The sequence below is a fragment of the Tenrec ecaudatus genome, chromosome 5, assembly GCF_050624435.1.
Source record: "Tenrec ecaudatus isolate mTenEca1 chromosome 5, mTenEca1.hap1, whole genome shotgun sequence".
Lineage (NCBI taxonomy): Eukaryota > Metazoa > Chordata > Mammalia > Afrosoricida > Tenrecidae > Tenrec > Tenrec ecaudatus.
The window spans coordinates 152,058,377-152,076,681 of record NC_134534.1 but is presented as its reverse complement, the minus strand read 5'-3'; the positions used below and the strand labels follow the sequence as shown (position 1 = coordinate 152,076,681).

The 18,305-nt window shown below is 49.3% G+C and overlaps 1 protein-coding gene across 7 annotated transcripts in view; it reads right to left on the bottom strand.

The window, feature by feature from the left end:
- The window catches only part of IQSEC1 (IQ motif and Sec7 domain ArfGEF 1), a 147,937-nt gene that overhangs the window by 38,355 nt on the left and 91,277 nt on the right, over positions 1-18,305 (bottom strand). For 6 of the 7 annotated variants that reach the window (XM_075550096.1, XM_075550095.1, XM_075550094.1 and 3 more), the window contains exons 2-3: positions 15,531-15,822; positions 9,521-10,770 (exon numbers count right to left, since the gene is read on the bottom strand). In XM_075550096.1, coding sequence (XP_075406211.1) covers positions 9,521-10,770; positions 15,531-15,822 — 1,542 coding nt within the window. The remainder of the gene's footprint in view (positions 1-9,520; positions 10,771-15,530; positions 15,823-18,305) is intronic. The other variant, XM_075550100.1, reaches the window with a different exon arrangement.

Genomic DNA, 18,305 nt, shown 5'->3' with positions numbered 1-18,305 from the left:
GCAGTGAACTCAAACGGAACAAGGACCAAGACGGTGGCACAGGGCCAGGCAGGGGAGTCAGAGTTGACATCAACCAACCGTGCCACAAGAGGAAATGAGTTCAAACACAGTGGGCTCAGAGATGAGGACCTCACACCGCCGGCCCACTAACGCTAAGTACCAACCACCACTATTCACGCACCTGAAGCACTGCCTGGCAAAGGTCAAGGCTGACAGCCTTCCATGTGGATCACACTTGCATGCGAGGAAACAAACATCCTTACAACTGGCCCAATGCCAACTCATTGTAAATGGAGAAAAATGCTGTTTGGGGCTTTCCTGAGGCCCTGTGCACCACCGTCCCCTGGCACTCACCGGGGTCTAGAAGTGCTCAGTCACCACCACAGGGCCTCTGATCAAGCACTGGTGGATGCCAGGCTTCAGGATCTTCGTCCTCACCAAGTCCTGGGCGGCAGAACTTAAGCGAGGCTCAGAGGGGGCAAAGAGTGACCAAGGACACACAGCTTGTAAGTGGCAGGGCTTGTCTCCTGCCTCTCGCTCCTGACACCTTACCTACCTGCTACAGCCAAATGCCTGGTTGCCAGAGCAGGCCTGGGTGGGAGCTTTTCCTGCGCCATCTAAGATCAGGCAGACTGCCACTACTCCAAGGATGGCTCAGTCCCTTCGACAGCATCCCCTTCTCAAGTTGCTTGTTTGTTTTTTATGCTTTCCTCCTACTTGACCAGTTTGAATACCGCAATTCCTACTTCAGACCCACCTCAGACTCTGAGTGGAGATGGTCCCTCCACACAGAGGCCTGAGCAGGACAAGCTCACTGCTGGGATGGGTGGGTCCAAGAGGTGCTCCAGGGTTGCAAGGGCAGGGAGGCAGTGGCCGGGCAATAAGCCAGGGATGAAGGCAAAGGTGAAGGGTCTGGGAGGAAGGGGATGACAGTGCAAAGGGCTCAAGGGAGAAGCAAGGGGGTGCACACGTGGGGAGTGGACAGAAAGAGGAACCTGAGGGAGAATCCAGCCTTGGGCGCTAGGACTGCTTAGTGTCCACGAAGATGTCCTGTCTGTCCCTTGGTGTCTAAGGCCTTGTCTTGTACCTCGGCCAGGAGCTCAGAAGCATCAGCCACATTTCTGCCCAGCTCCCAAAGGCCTCCAGCTTTGTCACATCTGTAAAAAGGGCTTTACAAACTCAAAATGCTTCAGATCTATGTAAGTGAACTCTTCTTGCTTAAATGACACGGTTTCAGAACAGCAGTTTCTCCTTCTAGCCTCCTAGCAACCTGACATTTGACTAGGGCAGCGGTTCTCAACTTGGGGGCGCGGTCCCTTTGAAGGTCGAACGACCCTTTCACAGGGGTCGCCTGATTCGTAACAGTAGCAAAATGACAGTGATGAAGTAGCAACGAAAATAATGTTATGGTTGGGGGGGGTCTCCACCACATGAGGCACTGTAGGAAAGGGTTACGGCAGGAGGAAAGTTGAGAACTGCTGCTCTAGAGCATGGAGGAGGACACAGACTTGCATGGCTGGTGAAAGGCTGAGCTGGGAATAAAGCAGGGTCTTGTTGTAAGCTCATGCCCCCTGTGCTTCCTTAATGGACAAGGATAGGTCTCATGTGAAGTCCTGGTACTCGTGGAACCAGCTCCTCTCAATCTGCCCTCTCCGTCCTCCAGGACAGCCTGTTTCACATAGCCAGTGCCCAGTGAAAAGGGTCACACAACGCTGGGCCAGGAGGCACCCAAACACCTTGGGATTATAATTACTTTGCATAATTTAATTTAGCCATAGACTCTTGGAGTTGACAGTTCTGGAGGAGCCATAGAGAACAAGACAAACGCCAAGCAGCACCTTGCTGCCAGAAGGGAAGACTCGGTGCCGTGAGGTGATGTGTCAAGTTAATTTCCAAGCTGAAAGAAATAGCATCAGTAAGAATTCCAATAGGGCTTGCACTTAATCCTAGCCCCCATCTAAGAACAATTAGTTATGACATAGCCTTGCTCAGTTTTCACCCTTGTAAAGAGATCACTGAAGATATGGGTGGTAGAGGAAACCCCGTGTTGAAGAAACCAGATGGTGCGTGGCTATCAGAAAAAATGGCATCTGGGTTCGTAAAGGAGTATTTTCAAACAAGCAGCCATCTAATTGAGGTGTCAACGAAGTCCACATGAAGCGAGAATCACAGCAGCCTGTGTGATCCAAGGATTGTAAATCATGAAGTACAAACCCAAAGGAGGAAATGGTATGAGAGCTTACATTCCGAACACCTGGTTTGAAGAAGGACCGAGAGATGCAGTGGAAGTCTCAAATCCATTTGCAGGGTCCACACATGGATTAAGCCGTGGGTGGATCCCCTGTGATCACAGTTGAGGGATGTGAACAGTCTTGCTATCAAAGAACACTGCCAAGGGCAGTAGTAGTTAGGTTATAACGCAAGACCCTATCATTTGATCTACCTTTTCACCCATTTTAAAGCTGTTTAAGCTGGAAAAAAAAATGGAGGGGAAATACACGTGGATGAACTCCTGGTGAGGCCCCTCTGACCCTGGACCAGGGAGGCGAACAGCTTTGCTGTCATGCAGAGTGCACTGGAAAGTGGACTGTTACAGATAGTTAGGTTAAAACTTAGCATCCTGTCATTTGATCTCCCTTGTGATCCATTTAAATTTGTACTAGTTTTAAAATATTTTTTCCCTTCTTTTTTATTGAAGTTTTTATCTGTCTTACACTGTTATTCTTGTTAGTCTTAAAATGTTTTTCTGTGTATGAAATCCAGGAGAGGTGAATCTACACAGGCAGTCCCTGGATGAATGGTTCCTTGCGGGTGTGGCAGGGGAGGCTGCGGGCAGATGGGGAACTCATAAAATGAAGAAAATGTTCTAAAACTGACAGGTGGTAACTGTGGAAATCTCCTTGATGTGACAGAACTATTGAATTGTATGACATGTGAATTGTACGCCAATAAAACTGTTGGGGGGGAAATCCTGAAGAAAAGCTTAGGAATTATGTAGATGCGATCAAGAGGAACAACTTATGTCTTACTGGGATTCCAGAACAGAAAGGAACAAAAACAAAACCACAGAAAAATAGTCCGAGAACTCCTCGAATATAAATCTCTATGTTAAGTTCCTTTTGCTTTTTATTAGACTCTTATGATTTTATTCTTCCTGTGTACATACAAAAAGTGCACATATAAAACATGTGAATGGAGAGGAAGACAATCAGTTCACAACAGAGCAGAGACTCTCTTAGATATGGGAAAACAATAAATAAAAAGGTAACAGCCTTTACCCTAACACAAAAAAGGGGGAAATATTGATCCAAGAAGCTGAAAGGCCACCAAACAGGATAAGATCCCAAAAGACATATCATAGTTCAACTTTCAAACATCAAGGACCAGGAGACAATACTGAGAACAGCTCATTAAAAAAATGAACAGTTATCTTCAAAGGAGAATAAGAATAAGTATGGATTTTCCAGCACAAACCATGCAACCAAGATAACGGAGGACATATACATACTCTGAAACTATCTATATCTAGATATAGATACATACATACATACATATACACATACCCTAAAATTTTTTTAAATTGCCAATTAAAATTTAGCAAAGTATGCCTCAAATATGAAGGAGAAACAAAGGTATTTCCAAAGCAGGAGATCTTAGAAGCTTGAAAAAACAAGATCTCTACAAATATACCAAGAGGTGTTCTTTGGACAGAGACGCAACATCAGCCGACATAAACCCAAGATCAACATACAAGACAACACAACTCAATAATCATGCCATTTAAGCAATATTCAAAATAAAGCATACTTACAAACCTGAAAATAGGGAACCAGAAATACCAATCCACAATGAAGATAAGTACAACAAAAACAGGGAGTAAAGTGTACATACAAAACATGTAAACGGAGAGGGCGACAATTAGTTTGCAAGAGAAAACAGATTGTCTTAAATGTGGGAAGTAATAAGTATCAAAGTAAAAACCTAAAGGGAAATGGAAAAATCTCACCAACGAAAAACAAGAGTAAAATGAAAGAAAAACAAGAATAAGGTGAAAAGAATCTAATACACAGCATAATAACAAAGAAAACAGGTCAAAAGAAACCTACAATTAAAACGAACTCAGCCCAGAAATTCATGAAAAGGGAACCAGTAACACCACACAAGAAACACATACCAAATGACAGCTACAAAACCACCTGTGTCAATGACATGGAATGTGAACGATTCAGATGTACTAGTCAAAAGACAAAGAGTACAGACTGGATACGAAAACAGGGCCTACAGTCATGCTGCTTACAAGAAACATATCTTAGATACAAAGATAAAAATGGACTAAAAATTAAGGGATGGAAAAATATTATCAAGCTAATGGTGATTTAAAAACCGAAGTGGCAATATTAATCTCTCATAGAATAGAAAGGCAAAACCCTTCATAAGACACAAAGATAGACACTACAGAGAGACAATGGGACACTAAAACAAGAAGATAAAATCATAATAAATATATAGGCATCCAATGAAAGACCCTTAAAAATATTAAACAGAATTAAAGAGTAACAGATAATACTACAATAATAGTAAGGAATTCCATATATTACTTTTGAGGAAGTACAGAACATCGAAAACAAAATTCATCAAAAAAGATAAAGAATCTCCTCCCCCCACTATCATGATCCCAATACTACCTTACAAATTTGGCTAGACCAGAGGATGTGCACTGGTACAGATAGGAACTGGAAACACAGGGTATCCAGGGCGAATGATCCCTCAGGACCAGTGGAGAGAGTGGCGATACTGGGAGGGTGGAGGGAAGGGAAGGTAGAAAAGGGGAACTGATTACAAGGATCTACATATAACCTCCTCCCTGAGGGACAGACAACAGAAAAGTGGGTGAAGGGAGAGGTCAGATAGTGCATGATGTGACAAAATAATAATTTATAAACTATCAAGGGTTAATGAGGGAGAGGGGAATGGGAAGGGAGGAGAAAAAAATGAGGAGCTGACGCCAGGGGGTTAAGTGGAGAGCAAATGTTTTGAGAATGATGAGGGCAATGAATGTACAAATGTGCTTTACACAATTGATGTATGTATGGATTGTGATAAGAGTTGTATGAGCCCCCAATAAAACGATTAAAAAAAAGTAAAATTCCATTTTCAGATGATATGATTCTATTAGTGGAAAACCCCAAAGTCTTGATAAGAAAGCTGTTGGTAATAATTCAAAGATTTAGCAGCATGGTTGGGTATAAGATCAACATGTAAAAATCAATCAGATTCCTGAAACATTGCAAGAAACTTTGAAAAGGAAATTAAAAACACACATAAACATGCCATTGACCATAGTCACACAACAGATTAAGTACTTAGAAATAACTAGAGGAATGAAAGACTTGTACAAGGAGAACTACAAAACCCAAAAGGGACCTACATAAGTGAGAGAATGTTCCATGCTGATTGATAGGAAAGCTTAACATGGTGGCAATGCCAGTCCTAGCTAAAAACAAACAAAAGCCCACCTCACCGTCAAAAGTCAATTCTGACTCATGGTGACCCTACAGGACAGGGAAGAACTGCCCTGGTGGGTTTCCAAGACGGTCACTCTTTATGAGAATAGAAAGCCTCGTCTTTCTGCTGCAGAGCGAATGGTGATTTTGAACTGCTGACCTCACAGAGTGTAGCCATTCCGCCACTAGGGTTCCTATCTAAGGCAATCTATAAATAGAACACAATTCCAATCCAGATCCCAACAGCACTTTTTAAAGAAATGGGGGGCGGAATCAGTGACTTTGTGAGGAAAGAAATGCAGGGTAAACAACGCACTCCACTTCAGAACAACCAAGTAGGAGGCCTCTCACTTCCTAGCCTCACAGTTGACTATACAAGCACAGGAGTCACACCAGTCCAGTACTGGAACAACGCAGGCCAGTGGAACAGAAGAGAGAGTCCAGAAATAAAGCCCTCGCCCCTCAAAGGACTGAGCTTTGATAAGGGACTAAACAATATTAAAAGAGGAAGATGCAGTGATATCTTGGTTGTCAAACTCAATTCGTTCCAAATCTGTGTTCATAAACCCTGAAAAGTTTGAGACTGAACATGTTTTCCCTTTAAAAACAATGGAAACCATGCAACTGGCTCTGAGGCCCCACAATTACAGCGACAGCTGCATCTTCCAGGACCCTAACTCGGTGGGGAGGCCGTAGCGTTCTTGCAAGTCACTGAGCCTGCTCTCGCCATCAAGTCCTTTCTGATTTATCCGAATTCACAGTGACTTTTCAACTTCTTCCATGGTCTGGGTGCTTGTTTGGTGGTTAATGGCCTCACCCCTTTAGATACATTAGCCGCTTTCATCACACTTTATTTTTTTTAACGTTGATGTCGACCTAGGTAGGTTGTGTTCAGCAGCCCAACCAGACAAGCAGCAACCTGATTCAAATGTTGCAGTGATTTCTTGCTTTAACTCGATCATGGTTCTCAGAGTTTTCCACTTAGCTGTCTATACTGCCAATGCCACTAATTTTCTTTGGAGCCATGGTTACAACATTTTACGCAAACAGAGCGCCAAAAAAGGAAAGAGCGCCCAACGACGAACCTCACAACGCACTCACACAGACATTATATGTTGTCTGAGCGAGAGCGGTGCTCAAGGTCAACCCCTTCGTGTTGCGGCAGGACAAGACAGGGTGCGTGACTCACTCCTGGCCATACAGGCTTTTTCAAGGTGGGTTTTGGGCTCAACTATGGAGCAAATCTGATTTTTTTGAACAGTGCGGTTCAAGCAGTGGGAAGTTTGAGCTCGGAGCCGTTCGACAACGGAGGCGTCATCACTACCATCTCTAACAAATGGTGATGGCAACACTGCGTTTCCACTCACAGAAGGAAGTAGGACCCAACTTTACCCCACATGCAAAAAAAATGAACTCAAGATGGATTAAAGATCTAAATGTACATTCTAGAACTCTAAAGATCATAAATGAGAAAAAGGGACCAACTGAAGGGCCCTGATAGAGAGCACAAGCACGATGACAACCATCCGCATGGCAGTAGGCATCTTCTAAACGGAAACGGCATCAAGAGACTTCATCCAGAGTAAAAAGAAAACCCACAGACTGTTGGCGATGATACAATGAACATGGGTCTAATCTAAAATCTGTAGAAAACTGTATCATCAACAAGAAAAATGACAAATAATTCAACTGAAAATTGGCCAAAAACACGAGCAAACAGTCCACCAAAGACGACATTCAGGCAGCCAACAAAGAGTAAGAAACTCTCCTGATCACCAGTCACCTGAGAGATGCAAATCAAAACCACGAATTAGCACTTTACATTAGCACTAGCTTTACACTAGCCAAGTTAAAAAACCAAATAACAAAACAGAGAGCAACACATGCGAGACAGGGTGTGGAGCGACCAGAAGGCTCCCACGCGGCAGGTGGGACCGTGAAAATGTGCCATCACTGTGGACAGCAGTGTGGCGCTCCCTCCAACCACAAGGAACAGAATGCCCGATGACACGGCAATCCCTAAATTCCTAAGAGGACAGCATGAATGGATATGCCCATGTCCGTCACAGCACTGTTCACAATCGCCAGGCGATGGAAACAAGGAAGTGCTCATCAGTGGAATAATGGACAAAGACCAATGATGAAACGGTGAAGCACCTCCCGGCATGGACAGACCTGGAGACCAGGATGCTGAGGGAACTGAGTTAGCAACCAAAGGTCAGCTATTGTATGAGACCACGGCCATAAAGAAAAGTCAAGGTAAAGGTTTTCAGAACAAACAAGTAGATTTCCATGGTTTTGGGGGTGGAGGGATAGGAAAGGCAAAGCGATGGGCTAGAGAATCCAAACTCCACACTCACTGCCACTGAGCCAACTGTGACTCACAGTAACCTGATAGGACAGCTCAGACTGGCCCTGTGGGCTCCTGTGATGAATTCTTTATGAGACTAGAGAGCCTTGTCTTTCTACCCTGGAGCAGCTGGTGGTTTTGAACTTGGGGTGAGCAGCCCAGCGCGTGAAACTGGGCGAAGGGGAACATAGCATTCCACAAGAGGGAGCATAGAAATAAGGGTGGTAGGGATGAGAAGTGGGCAAGAGCAAGCTTCTGCGTTGTTTAAATGGCTGACTATAAAATGGATGATCTGAAATGTTAAGTGTCTATCTAAGTCACAATACTTTTTTTTTTTAATTCCTGAAAGCAGGAAGAATCTACAGAGACCAAGGCGATGATGAGTGGAGTGTCTTTCCTGGCTTCCTGGGCTTGAAGAGGCCCTCCAGACCTTTGCCTGTGCACTCTGCTGGGCTCACAGGCCATCTGCCAGGTGTCTGGGTTACCACAGGGCCTGGGGGAGCACCTGTGATCCCAGTCTCTATCAGAGAGGTGCATGGGCCCGGGTCTGACCCCGAGGAGACATCAGCTGATCTCAGAGCTGGGCAGTGGACAGTCTTTTGGAACATGGCCCTCCATGGTGTGGCTTGCTGCTCCAGCCAGGGCTGACCCAGCAGCAGGCCACCAACAGTCTTAGAAAAACCAACCTGGCAGATGTGAGAGAGCCCAGATTCTGCCCGTTCTAGGTTGAGTGTGGTCCAATAACCGATAGCCCCTTGGGTGTCCCAGTGGGAATAGGGTCTTCCCTCCTCCCATGTCTAGGATGGACTCTCTGACACCACCGACAGGGAGTTTGGTTGCCCTCCCACACTGCTCCATATCAGAGCTAGGTGAACAGGAAACAGTGACCCAGGAGCAGCTCAGCAGAGGCTTCTGGGGAAATAACTCTCTGGTTCCGAGGACACTTGTCACTAGTTACCAGGCAGCCTGGTGGTGTGTGTTCCACCTTCTTTACCTTTGGTGGAGTTGGCACTGGGGTGTGAGGCCTCCAAATCTTGGAGGTCCCAGTGAGAGAGATCAGGTGAGCATTCAGGCTCAGGTTTAACAAGAGCCTGGCAGCTGTCCCTTCAAGGGAGTGCTGGCCACCCTCTCGCCATCCCTCTCGCCATTTCAGGCTGTGCTAAGAACAGTTTGCTATCACTGCCCATCTCCTTCATTAGATCTCACGGCTGCCTGACAGCACCTCTTCAGAACCCCCAGTGGGCAGCAGTTGCTTGGGGCCCAATTCACAGTTTCCCCAAAGACCTTGTGGATCTCTGAGACATCTTCCTAGCAGCAAGCAAATCTCCACTTCCCCCTCAGCCATGGGCCTCAGCATCCAGCCTACCTCTGTCAGTCCCTCCTGTTACTCAGCATGTACAGTGGAAACCCCCAACGCTTGTTGAATTTGACATGCAATGCTTGGCCCCGGTGCTCCTGCAGCCTTTCAGCAGCATCTACCCTCAGCACTGCCATACAACGTCCCAGACTCGTGGCGCTGACTCTCCTCTCATGTTGCTGCATCACAGAAAAGCCCACCTCCTACGTCCACTTAGCCTGCTGCCACCTGCTAGCGCCCCATGACCATCACCCTGCGAGCAGGCAGCGGGGACCTTGGCTCACAGGGCCCTTGACTCTAGATACTCACTTGTTGAAGAGGTTCAGGCCAATGCGGTAGTGCCGCTTGCGGATGACGTCATTGCTGAAGGCGGGCGAGTCCCAGCTGTTCCGGGTTTCTTTGTGGTAGGTCTGCTTGCTGAGTGTCTGCTCCCGGAGGCTGTCACGGGAAGATGACTCCGAGCTGCAGTTGATGGTGTCGTTGGAATTGGATGTGCTGTTGATGCTGTCGTTGTCTCCATCAGAGTAGTCGGACTCGGACTTGCTCTGCCTATTGGCTGAGCCATTGATGGCCAGGTGGCTGTCAATGGGCCTGGGGGGCCGAGGCCGCAGCTCAGGCTCTTCCCGTGGGAGCCCCTTGAGGGTGCCAACATGGGGGCCGTGCTTGGGGCTGCCCTCCTGCCCACCAAGGCTGCGCTCATAAGCACTCTGCCTCTTGAGGGAACTACGGTCAGAGCGGTCGCTGAGGTCTACGGAGCTGTCACTGGGCGGCTCAATGGTCAGCAAGGGGAGGTGGTCCCCCCGCAGCCGCTGCTCCGGCCGCTCCAGGGAAGGTGTGCTCCGGCAGCTGGTGTCCGTGTCTCCCTTGTCATCCTTGTGGCCCAGAGCCCAGTAGTCCTGGGACGGGCCTCCAGCCCGCAGCCGTAGCTCTGACTCGGTGCTGGACGGCCGGTCCCCCATCTGTGAGAGTGGCAGAGGGGGCGACAGCTCCTCCTCGTCGATGTACAGGGTGACATCACTGTACGAGGCGGTCATCTCGTCCAGCTTATGGTGGTCCATGCCGTGCAGGCCTGGCTTCCGCTCGGTGTCCCGGACCCGGGCTGCGTCAGGGGCTGGCACCTCCTCGGCATGCAGGCTGCGGCAGTTGAGGGCGTCATCAATGGATTCTGCCAGTGACTTCACCTGCCGGGAGAAAGCGTCCTCCAGCTCTGTGATGGCGTCCGCAAAGTCACTGGAGGCAGCTGGGGACTTGATGGTGGGTGGCTTGCCAAGGTCACCACACTCCGATGGGACCAAAGCACCCAACTGGGAGCCGTCGTTGGTCACCGAGACCTGTTTGCCCTCGAAGTAGGAGCCGTGCACTTTCTCGGGCCCCTCGAAGGAGAACTGCATCCTCATGTTGGACAGCACGATGCGGCGCGACATGCGGTTCTCGGACATGGAGCTGCGCAGGCGCTCGAAGTTCTTGTTCATCTGGTACTGGCGGAACGCCGTCTGGATGGTGCGGGCTGCATGGCGGGTCACGAGGCGTCCCCCATACTTCCGTTCTAGCATCTCCACCTGCGGGGGTGGGCGGGAAAGAGAGGTGGTTGAAGGCTGTCCCAGCACAGCAGTCCCTCTCCCTGACCCCATGGTGATGCCCTCTGGGGGTTGTGTATGTCTCTCTTTAGGTCTCTAAAAATATGGGGTTCAAGGGCAAATCAGATGGAGAAGTGTTAACAAACAATGCAGCCCTTAGTGGTAGTGGTGGTAGTGAACTTCAGGGGGCAGGCTTCAAAGCTAGATGTTGGGGCTTTAATCCTGGCTCTGCCTTTGTTGTGCATGTGAACTTCCTACTTGCTCAGTTTGCTCCTCTGTAAACCAAGGATAACACTGGAAGGCCAGCGGCAAGGCGCTTGGCCCATGTCAAGCCATGTGGGCCCAGTGGCAGCCAGGCCGGACACCAGCACATGCTTTCCTGGAAGGCATTCCTAGTTTGTACAGCCTGCAGGGTCCCCTCCTGCCAACACACAGATTGGAAGTAGAGGGCCAGAGAACAGAGCTAGTGCATGCAAACACACACACACACACTCACTCACTCACTCACTCCAGGCTTTGGAGATGACCCTCCCTTTCTTGCCATAGGGTGATGGGAGAACAGCTGCCAGCAAGGGAGAAAGAGACTAGGCACCCTCTTGGCCCCTGTCTGGTGCAGGGTCTCCCCAAGATGGCCTCCATGATCAAGAGCAGCCTGTAGGGTGGTATTCCCTCTGCCTTGTTCTTGAATGAAGGCCAGCTCTAAAGGAGCCCAAGAAAAGCCAGGGTAAGGCACTGGTTTCTCCACTAAGTTGGGCCTCTCCGGCTACAGGGCAGAGCAGCCACCCAAGTGTTCCAGGGCAGTTGGAGAGGTAGAACCTGGGTCTCAGCAGTCTAGGTCCAACCTGCCTGCTAGCAGTGTGCCAAGCATCACGCCAAGTCTGGTGGTACAGACAGGGTTGCTGTCCTCAAGAAGACAAGAGGAAACACACACACGCCCCACACCACACGACATCATATCCACACACACCATATGCCACGCCCACCCTCCATACCACAAACCACACCTACCCACCCACCCACACCCCACCACATAAACACCCCCCACATTATACATCATGCCCACCCGCCACACACAAACACACATACACACACACTCCGCAATACCACCTCCCCTCCAGAATAAAGCTAAACAAAAGCTGAGCAAACTAAGCCTGGGCCTGAGTCAGGAGAAGGTAACTTGGAAAGGGGAGATCCCGAGCCTCTTACTTCCAGAGGAGCTGGGCAGCAACTTCACATTTCTGTTCATCCCACTGGAAAGCAATTTGGCGAGTCACCTGCCTTAGGTAAAGGAGCTCCTGCCCTGAAAGGCTGACCTGACTTGGGGACATCAGTGAAACAGGGGTCTGCAGGGGGCAGGTAGGGGCTCCCCAGGGCAGCTCTCCCGTAGGCTGGACAGGCTTCTCTTTGGCAGAGAGAACAGCAGGGGTGGGGGTGCACAATGGGTTTTCACAGAGCAGGCAGGCTGGTTAGCCAGGGTGGTTCTGTTCTTCCTTGCCCTGAAGGTGCTGAACACCATCCAAAGAAATGACCTCACTTCCACATCTGTAAGCAGAAAGTTTCTATTTCTCTGAGTTGCCAGTAAAGCTCTAAAAGGCCACAGAGCTGACAACAGGCCCAAGGCTGGGCTATGGTAAACCCTTTTGCTCTCTTCTGCCTGCAAAGGCCTGTGGGTCCTGAGCCCCTCATGCTGGCCCTGGTGGGGTGTCACAGTGCCACTATGGATGTCACAAAGGCTCCCTCCAGGACCCTACTCCCCTGATAGCTTTGGACCTTGTAAACCAGGTAATGACCTTGTTTGTCTGAGACTCACTAGCCAAGTCTGTGTGAGGTAGGGAGGCGGGCTTCCAGCAGCCAGAAGTGGGCTCTGTGTTTATCTAGCACAGTCCACTCAGTCCTTCCAGACCTCCCTCCCCAAAAGGATTCAATGCTGACCGGAGCTCAGAGCTTGCTTTTAGCGTCTCCGAACACACTGTGGTTCTTCTTTGGAGGCTGGCACTCGTCCAAGGCCTACTCAAAAACGCTGCTGGAACCCCAGGGGCGGCATGGGATCTATACCTGCTCACACTGTGTGTGCCATGGTGGCTCCGCCTCCCTGCGTGTCCACAAGAGTTTCAAGGGAGGCGCGGAGAGCAGAAGGACTCACCCGGCCGGACCTCCTCGCTGGGCCTTTCCCATCAGGCCACCTCACTATCCCTTTAAAGGAATAGTGGTGGGGGTGAGGAACTGAGAAGAGTGTCGTGGGACAGAGTGCCTGCTTGGTCTTAGACCTCCTTCCTTCATCGACAACAGGAAGTCACCAGACAGTGCTGCGAGCCAAGTCAAAGGGAAAAGGCTATGACTTCCCGTGGGTCTTCTTGCTCCACAAGAAATTCTCACTTCATCTATTCCCGCTTCTCCCTCAACTGCTGGGAGCTCGAGGGGCCCGAGTACCTTCCCCTCCCACCACCCCTCCTCTTTCTCACCTATAGGCCAAGCTCACCTTCACTGGGGAGGTGAGGCCTTTGCACCTGCTGTCACCTCTTAGCACACCTGTTGCTCAAGCACCCATTCTAAGGCTACCTTAGAGAGATCTTCCTGATTGCCCTCATACATGAAGGCCTCTTTACAATCACCTTCCCTCTGGAATTGGCATCACTATTTACTTATGTTTTCAACAGCTTTATCAGCATATAATTCACACAGCACGTAATCTCACCATTTTAGCACATTGACAAGAGTTACACAATCACCAGTCAATTTCAGAACATTTGTACTCATCGGAACCGCTAATCCAGGTACTGGCTCAATAGATTCACCCATCCCAGATTCCATACACAAAACAAACAAACGAACAGTAACAAAATAAAACAGATAGAAACCTCAGTTGAAAAGAAACCAGAAAATATTAAAAACTAGAACAAATTAAAAATGGCTCAACAGGGAGCTCAAATGATACAGTATTAAATTTTAACCCGCCTGTATCTGCAATAATCCATTTTCCAATACCCTCTGCATGATGGCAAGGTGGTACACATGCCTGATCTATGGTCAGAGGGGATTCGCCAAAAAGGCATCACTTTGGGGATGATCTCATTTTTTTACACCTGACTTGCTTGTCCTCTGTCTGCCGCTCCGAAATGTCAGCCTGAGGGAGCAGGGGCCTCATTCAGCTCACCGCTGACTCATCAGTTCCCAGTAGGTGTACAGAACAAAATACACAGCTGTAGCCACACTAAGCTCATATTCAGCATATCTCCACAGAGCTCTAAGAAGTCTAGCCTTGCTCATTCTTATTTTAGAGATCCTGCTGCAGCTGTCTCTTCCATTTGGATCTGGGTACAACGGAAGCATCCAACAGAGGCCATTCTCTACTTGCCTGGCTGTAGGCCGCAGTGTCATGGGGCTGAAGGGAGCCCTCTGCCTCCCCAGCCCGATAGAGGGGTATATACTAATGGGTTCTAGCCTTTGACGGCCCCATCAGTCAGGGCATTCAGGGTTGTCCAGTCACCCTCCATGGCAGACTGTGGAGAAGGACTCCTTGTTAGGAAAGATCCACGCCAGGCAATAACCACACTGATTCGCTAGTGTATTGGACAGCCACCCCAGGCCCACACCTTGGCTCCTTGAAGGACAAGGGCAAACACAGGGCAGGAGCAAGCAGTGAAGACATTTCTGCAGTACAGGGTCTTGGCATCTCGTGGAAAGGCTATGGGGCTACTCAAGGCAGAGGCAACTTCCCAGTGTTTACAAGGAGACTGCCCAGAGCTGGGGACAATTTGGCCTGCTAAGGGGTCCCTGCAGACGTGTGGAGCAGCTTCTCGAGGGCCAAGGGCTCTCCTGCAGCTAGTTTCTCTGACAGTTTCACACAGCCTGAGACAAATGAGTGACTTGCTCACTCAGGTACAAGCCTATCTTATCATTTCCAGCAAGGTACCTACCAGGTGCCTGATTATGAGGAATTCAGAGTGAGGTTTCTCTGCCTCCCCAGAGACTTCTCGTTCCTTCTGTCTCCCTGAGCCCCGACCCCAACAGAAGCAAGGGCTCCTCTCCATCTCCACCACTCCTGGTCCTTCCCCAGGCCTGCCCACACACCCTGGCCAAGCATCTTCCCCAGGGAGGTGTGCAGCTCTGCATGTGAGGCTGTTGCACGGCGAGAGGAAGGTGTGATCTGGGAGCACTTGCTGGGAGGCCACTGCCCATGTGAACCTGGACTTGTAAACCTGAGGGGATATAATAAGCAGTCTCACCTCTAGGGCTGGGGACAAGCTTGGCTTTTTAAAGCCTGGGCTATTTATGCTGTAAACTGACCTCCTGCTTTCCTCCCTACTGGGCTCGCTCACCCAGACTCGATTGCTACCCAAGGCTCAGTCCTTGGCTGGGACCACAGCACCCTTGTGGCCAACTGGCCTACCACAGCTCTCAGACCCCGGGCACAAGAGTTCCGAGAACCAACGCAGAGGCAAAGACCTTACTTGAGAAGGAGGCTGAGCAAACACCCAGGAAGGACTGTCAGAGAGTCGAGTATGTTTCAGCCGGCGAGCTAAGGCAAAAGGCTCCCAGAAGGAGCCAGAGGTAGGGCTCTCCTGAGGCGAAGGCCACTCTAGAAGCTAACAGGCACCTAACTCATGCTTCAGTGTCAGGAAGGGGGTGACCAATGGCAGACCAGGAACTGGCTCCACACATGGCCGAGTGCCACCCCCTGGAGGATGAACACGGGAACAGAACAGCCTTGCTGTGCAGGTGGGGGGCTGAGCCTTGCCTACCTGCTTATCCTGCAGGTCCGAAGAGAGCTCATAGCTTTCAGAGAGCGACCTCGAGCGCTTGATGGCCTCCTCCTCGGCCTGCTTGCGCAGAATGGAGGTGGAGTGCTGCAGCTTGGGCCTCCGAGCACGCTGCTGCCCCGAGGGCCCCGAATACAGCCCATAGGCCCCCAGCGACGTGTGCTCGTAGTGGTCAGGGCTCAGGCTGGAGCTGGGCAGCAAGGGGCCCTGGTGATAGGACGAGGGGCTGTCCAACGATGTGCCTGTCTCACTGCTGGGTGCTTCGCCCTCCACACTGCAGGAGAGAAAGAGAGAGAGAGAGAGAGAGAGAGAGAGAGGAACAGTGAGTACAGGTGGGAGAGGGAGGGGAAACATGAGAAGCTGATACCAAGGGCTCAAGTAGAAAGAAAATGTTTCTTGAAAATGATGATGGCAACAGAGGTACAAATGTGCCTGATACAATGGATGGATTGTGATAAGAGTTATATGAGCCCCCAATAAAATGATTTTTTAAAAAAAACCTTTTGGCACAGTAAAAAAAAATCTGTGAGTAGGAACCAGAGGCCATGGGTCACAGGGGGGTGTGTGTGGTTTGGGGGGGCAATCACCACGTGGCAGTTCCACACTGTCCAGGAGGGTCCCGCCCCATCCTCCCTCCATCCAGACCTCTGCTCCGGCACAGGGGCCCTCCTCACTCACAGACTCACATCTCTGTGAAAAGCACCCCAGCAGGACACTTATTTTCAGTCCCTTCTTTCTCCCTGAGGCCCACATGAGAATATCAGCTCCTTGAGGACGGGGCTCCCTGTTATCCCATTCTCTGATGCACCCCTCCCCTAGCACCCAGAGAAGTACAGGCCTGACAGAGTGGACCCCAGCACCTTCCCTCCTCCTTCTGTCCTGTAGGATTCAGTACAACACTGAGCTTTTTGCCTTGTAGTAATCCTTGTACTAATCCAGGGGCATGAGGTTGCACTGCACACCTCCTTGGGACCAGGTACTGTGTGGGTGCTGCGCATGCCCCACTGTGTCTTAAGATCAAGCTGTGAAGGAAACAGCATTCTCTTTGTAGCTGAGAAACTGAGGCCCATGAAAGGAGAGGCACACCCAAACTCATTCACGTTGGCTGTATGTAGGAGTCAGGATTAATGGCGAGTCCCCATCCCCACTTGAGATAGTTAGTTTATTGTGCCAGCCTGGCCGATAAACACATGTGGGATTGATTAATTGAAGGGAAGAGAGATAAATGGCTTGGCAAGCCTCACCTTTCTTGTCTCTCGCTCTATGATCATCGGACCAGTGTGTGGCTGCCTTTCTTGTTCTGTGCCTCAGTTTGCAAGCTACATTACCTGTGGGACATCTAACCTATGCACTGTGTCACTGTAATTGGAGGCCCCTTTAAGACCTGCCTCGCCAGAGAATTGGAATGTACATCTCTGGAGTTAGGGACTGACTGTTGGTGACCTGGCTGATGGTTGGTGACCTGCCTTGCTGTTTGCTGCCTGTGCTGGTATGGCCTAGCTCTCTCTACAGAGGACTACCTGGCAGCCCTCAAGACTTGAAAGACTGCCAGTGTCTCACAACTCTCTCACAGGAGTGAGTTGCCCTGAGCCAGCCATTTGTACTGCTTTATAATTTAACTGTTCATTTCTTGTGTTATCTATCTATCTATCTATCTATCTATCTATCTATCTATCTATCTATCTAACTATCTATCTATCTATCTATCTATGTGTGTTAACCAGGAGTGCTTCTAGACAAATAAAATCATAAATATGGACTTCTTAAATTGGTTCTCCAGTCTGATTAGTCTTAACACTAGTAATGCTACTTCAACACCCCACTCCTGGTACCAAAATGTGTTAGACAGGGTTCTCTAGAGAGACAAAACCAGATTGCTCATAATTTATATATATATAAAGATAGATTTAAAAATATATACATATATAAAGATAGACAACACAAGAAATGAACTGTTAAATTATATACAGATAGATAGATATATAACACAAGAAATGAACAGTTAAATTATAAAGCAGTACAAATGGCTCAGGGCAACTCACTCCCGTGAGAGAGTTGTGAGACACTGGCAGTCCTTCAAGTCTTGAGGGCCGCCAGGTAGTCCTCTGTAGAGAGAGCTAGGCTATCCCGGCACAGGCAGCAAACAGCAAGGCAGGTCACCAACCATCAGGCAGGTCACCAACCGTCAGCCAGGTCACCAAATGTCAGTCCTCAGCTCCAGAGATGTACATTCCAATTCTCTGGTGAGGCAGGTCTTAAAGGGGCCTCCAATTACAGCAACACAGTTCATGGGTTAGGTGTCCCACAGGTAGTGTAGCTTGCAAACTGAGGCACAGAACAAGCAAGACAGCCGCACACTGGTTCGATGATCAAAGAGTGAGAGACAAGAAAGGCGAGGCTCACGGAACCATTCATCTCTCCATCCTTTAATTAATCAATCCCACATGTGTTTATCGGCCAGGCTGGCACAATAAACTATCTCACCACTCCTCTCAGTGTCTCCACACATCAAGGCCAAGGACAGGGGTGAGAGTGCCTGGCCACTTCACTCCCCACAAACTTGTGAACTTGAGCAGCCTTTTCGATTTTCCAAACGGTGGTTTCTACTGCAGCCCACTCTTCAGAGTAGGGCAACAGGGAAGGGAGGGGTTCATGCAGAGCTTCTTATGCCGCTTCTGGCAGTAACATCTCTAGTTGCCCCGTAGTGTGCTGTCCCTTTGTCTCAGTTGCTTTAAATACCCTCTGATCACTGAGGCC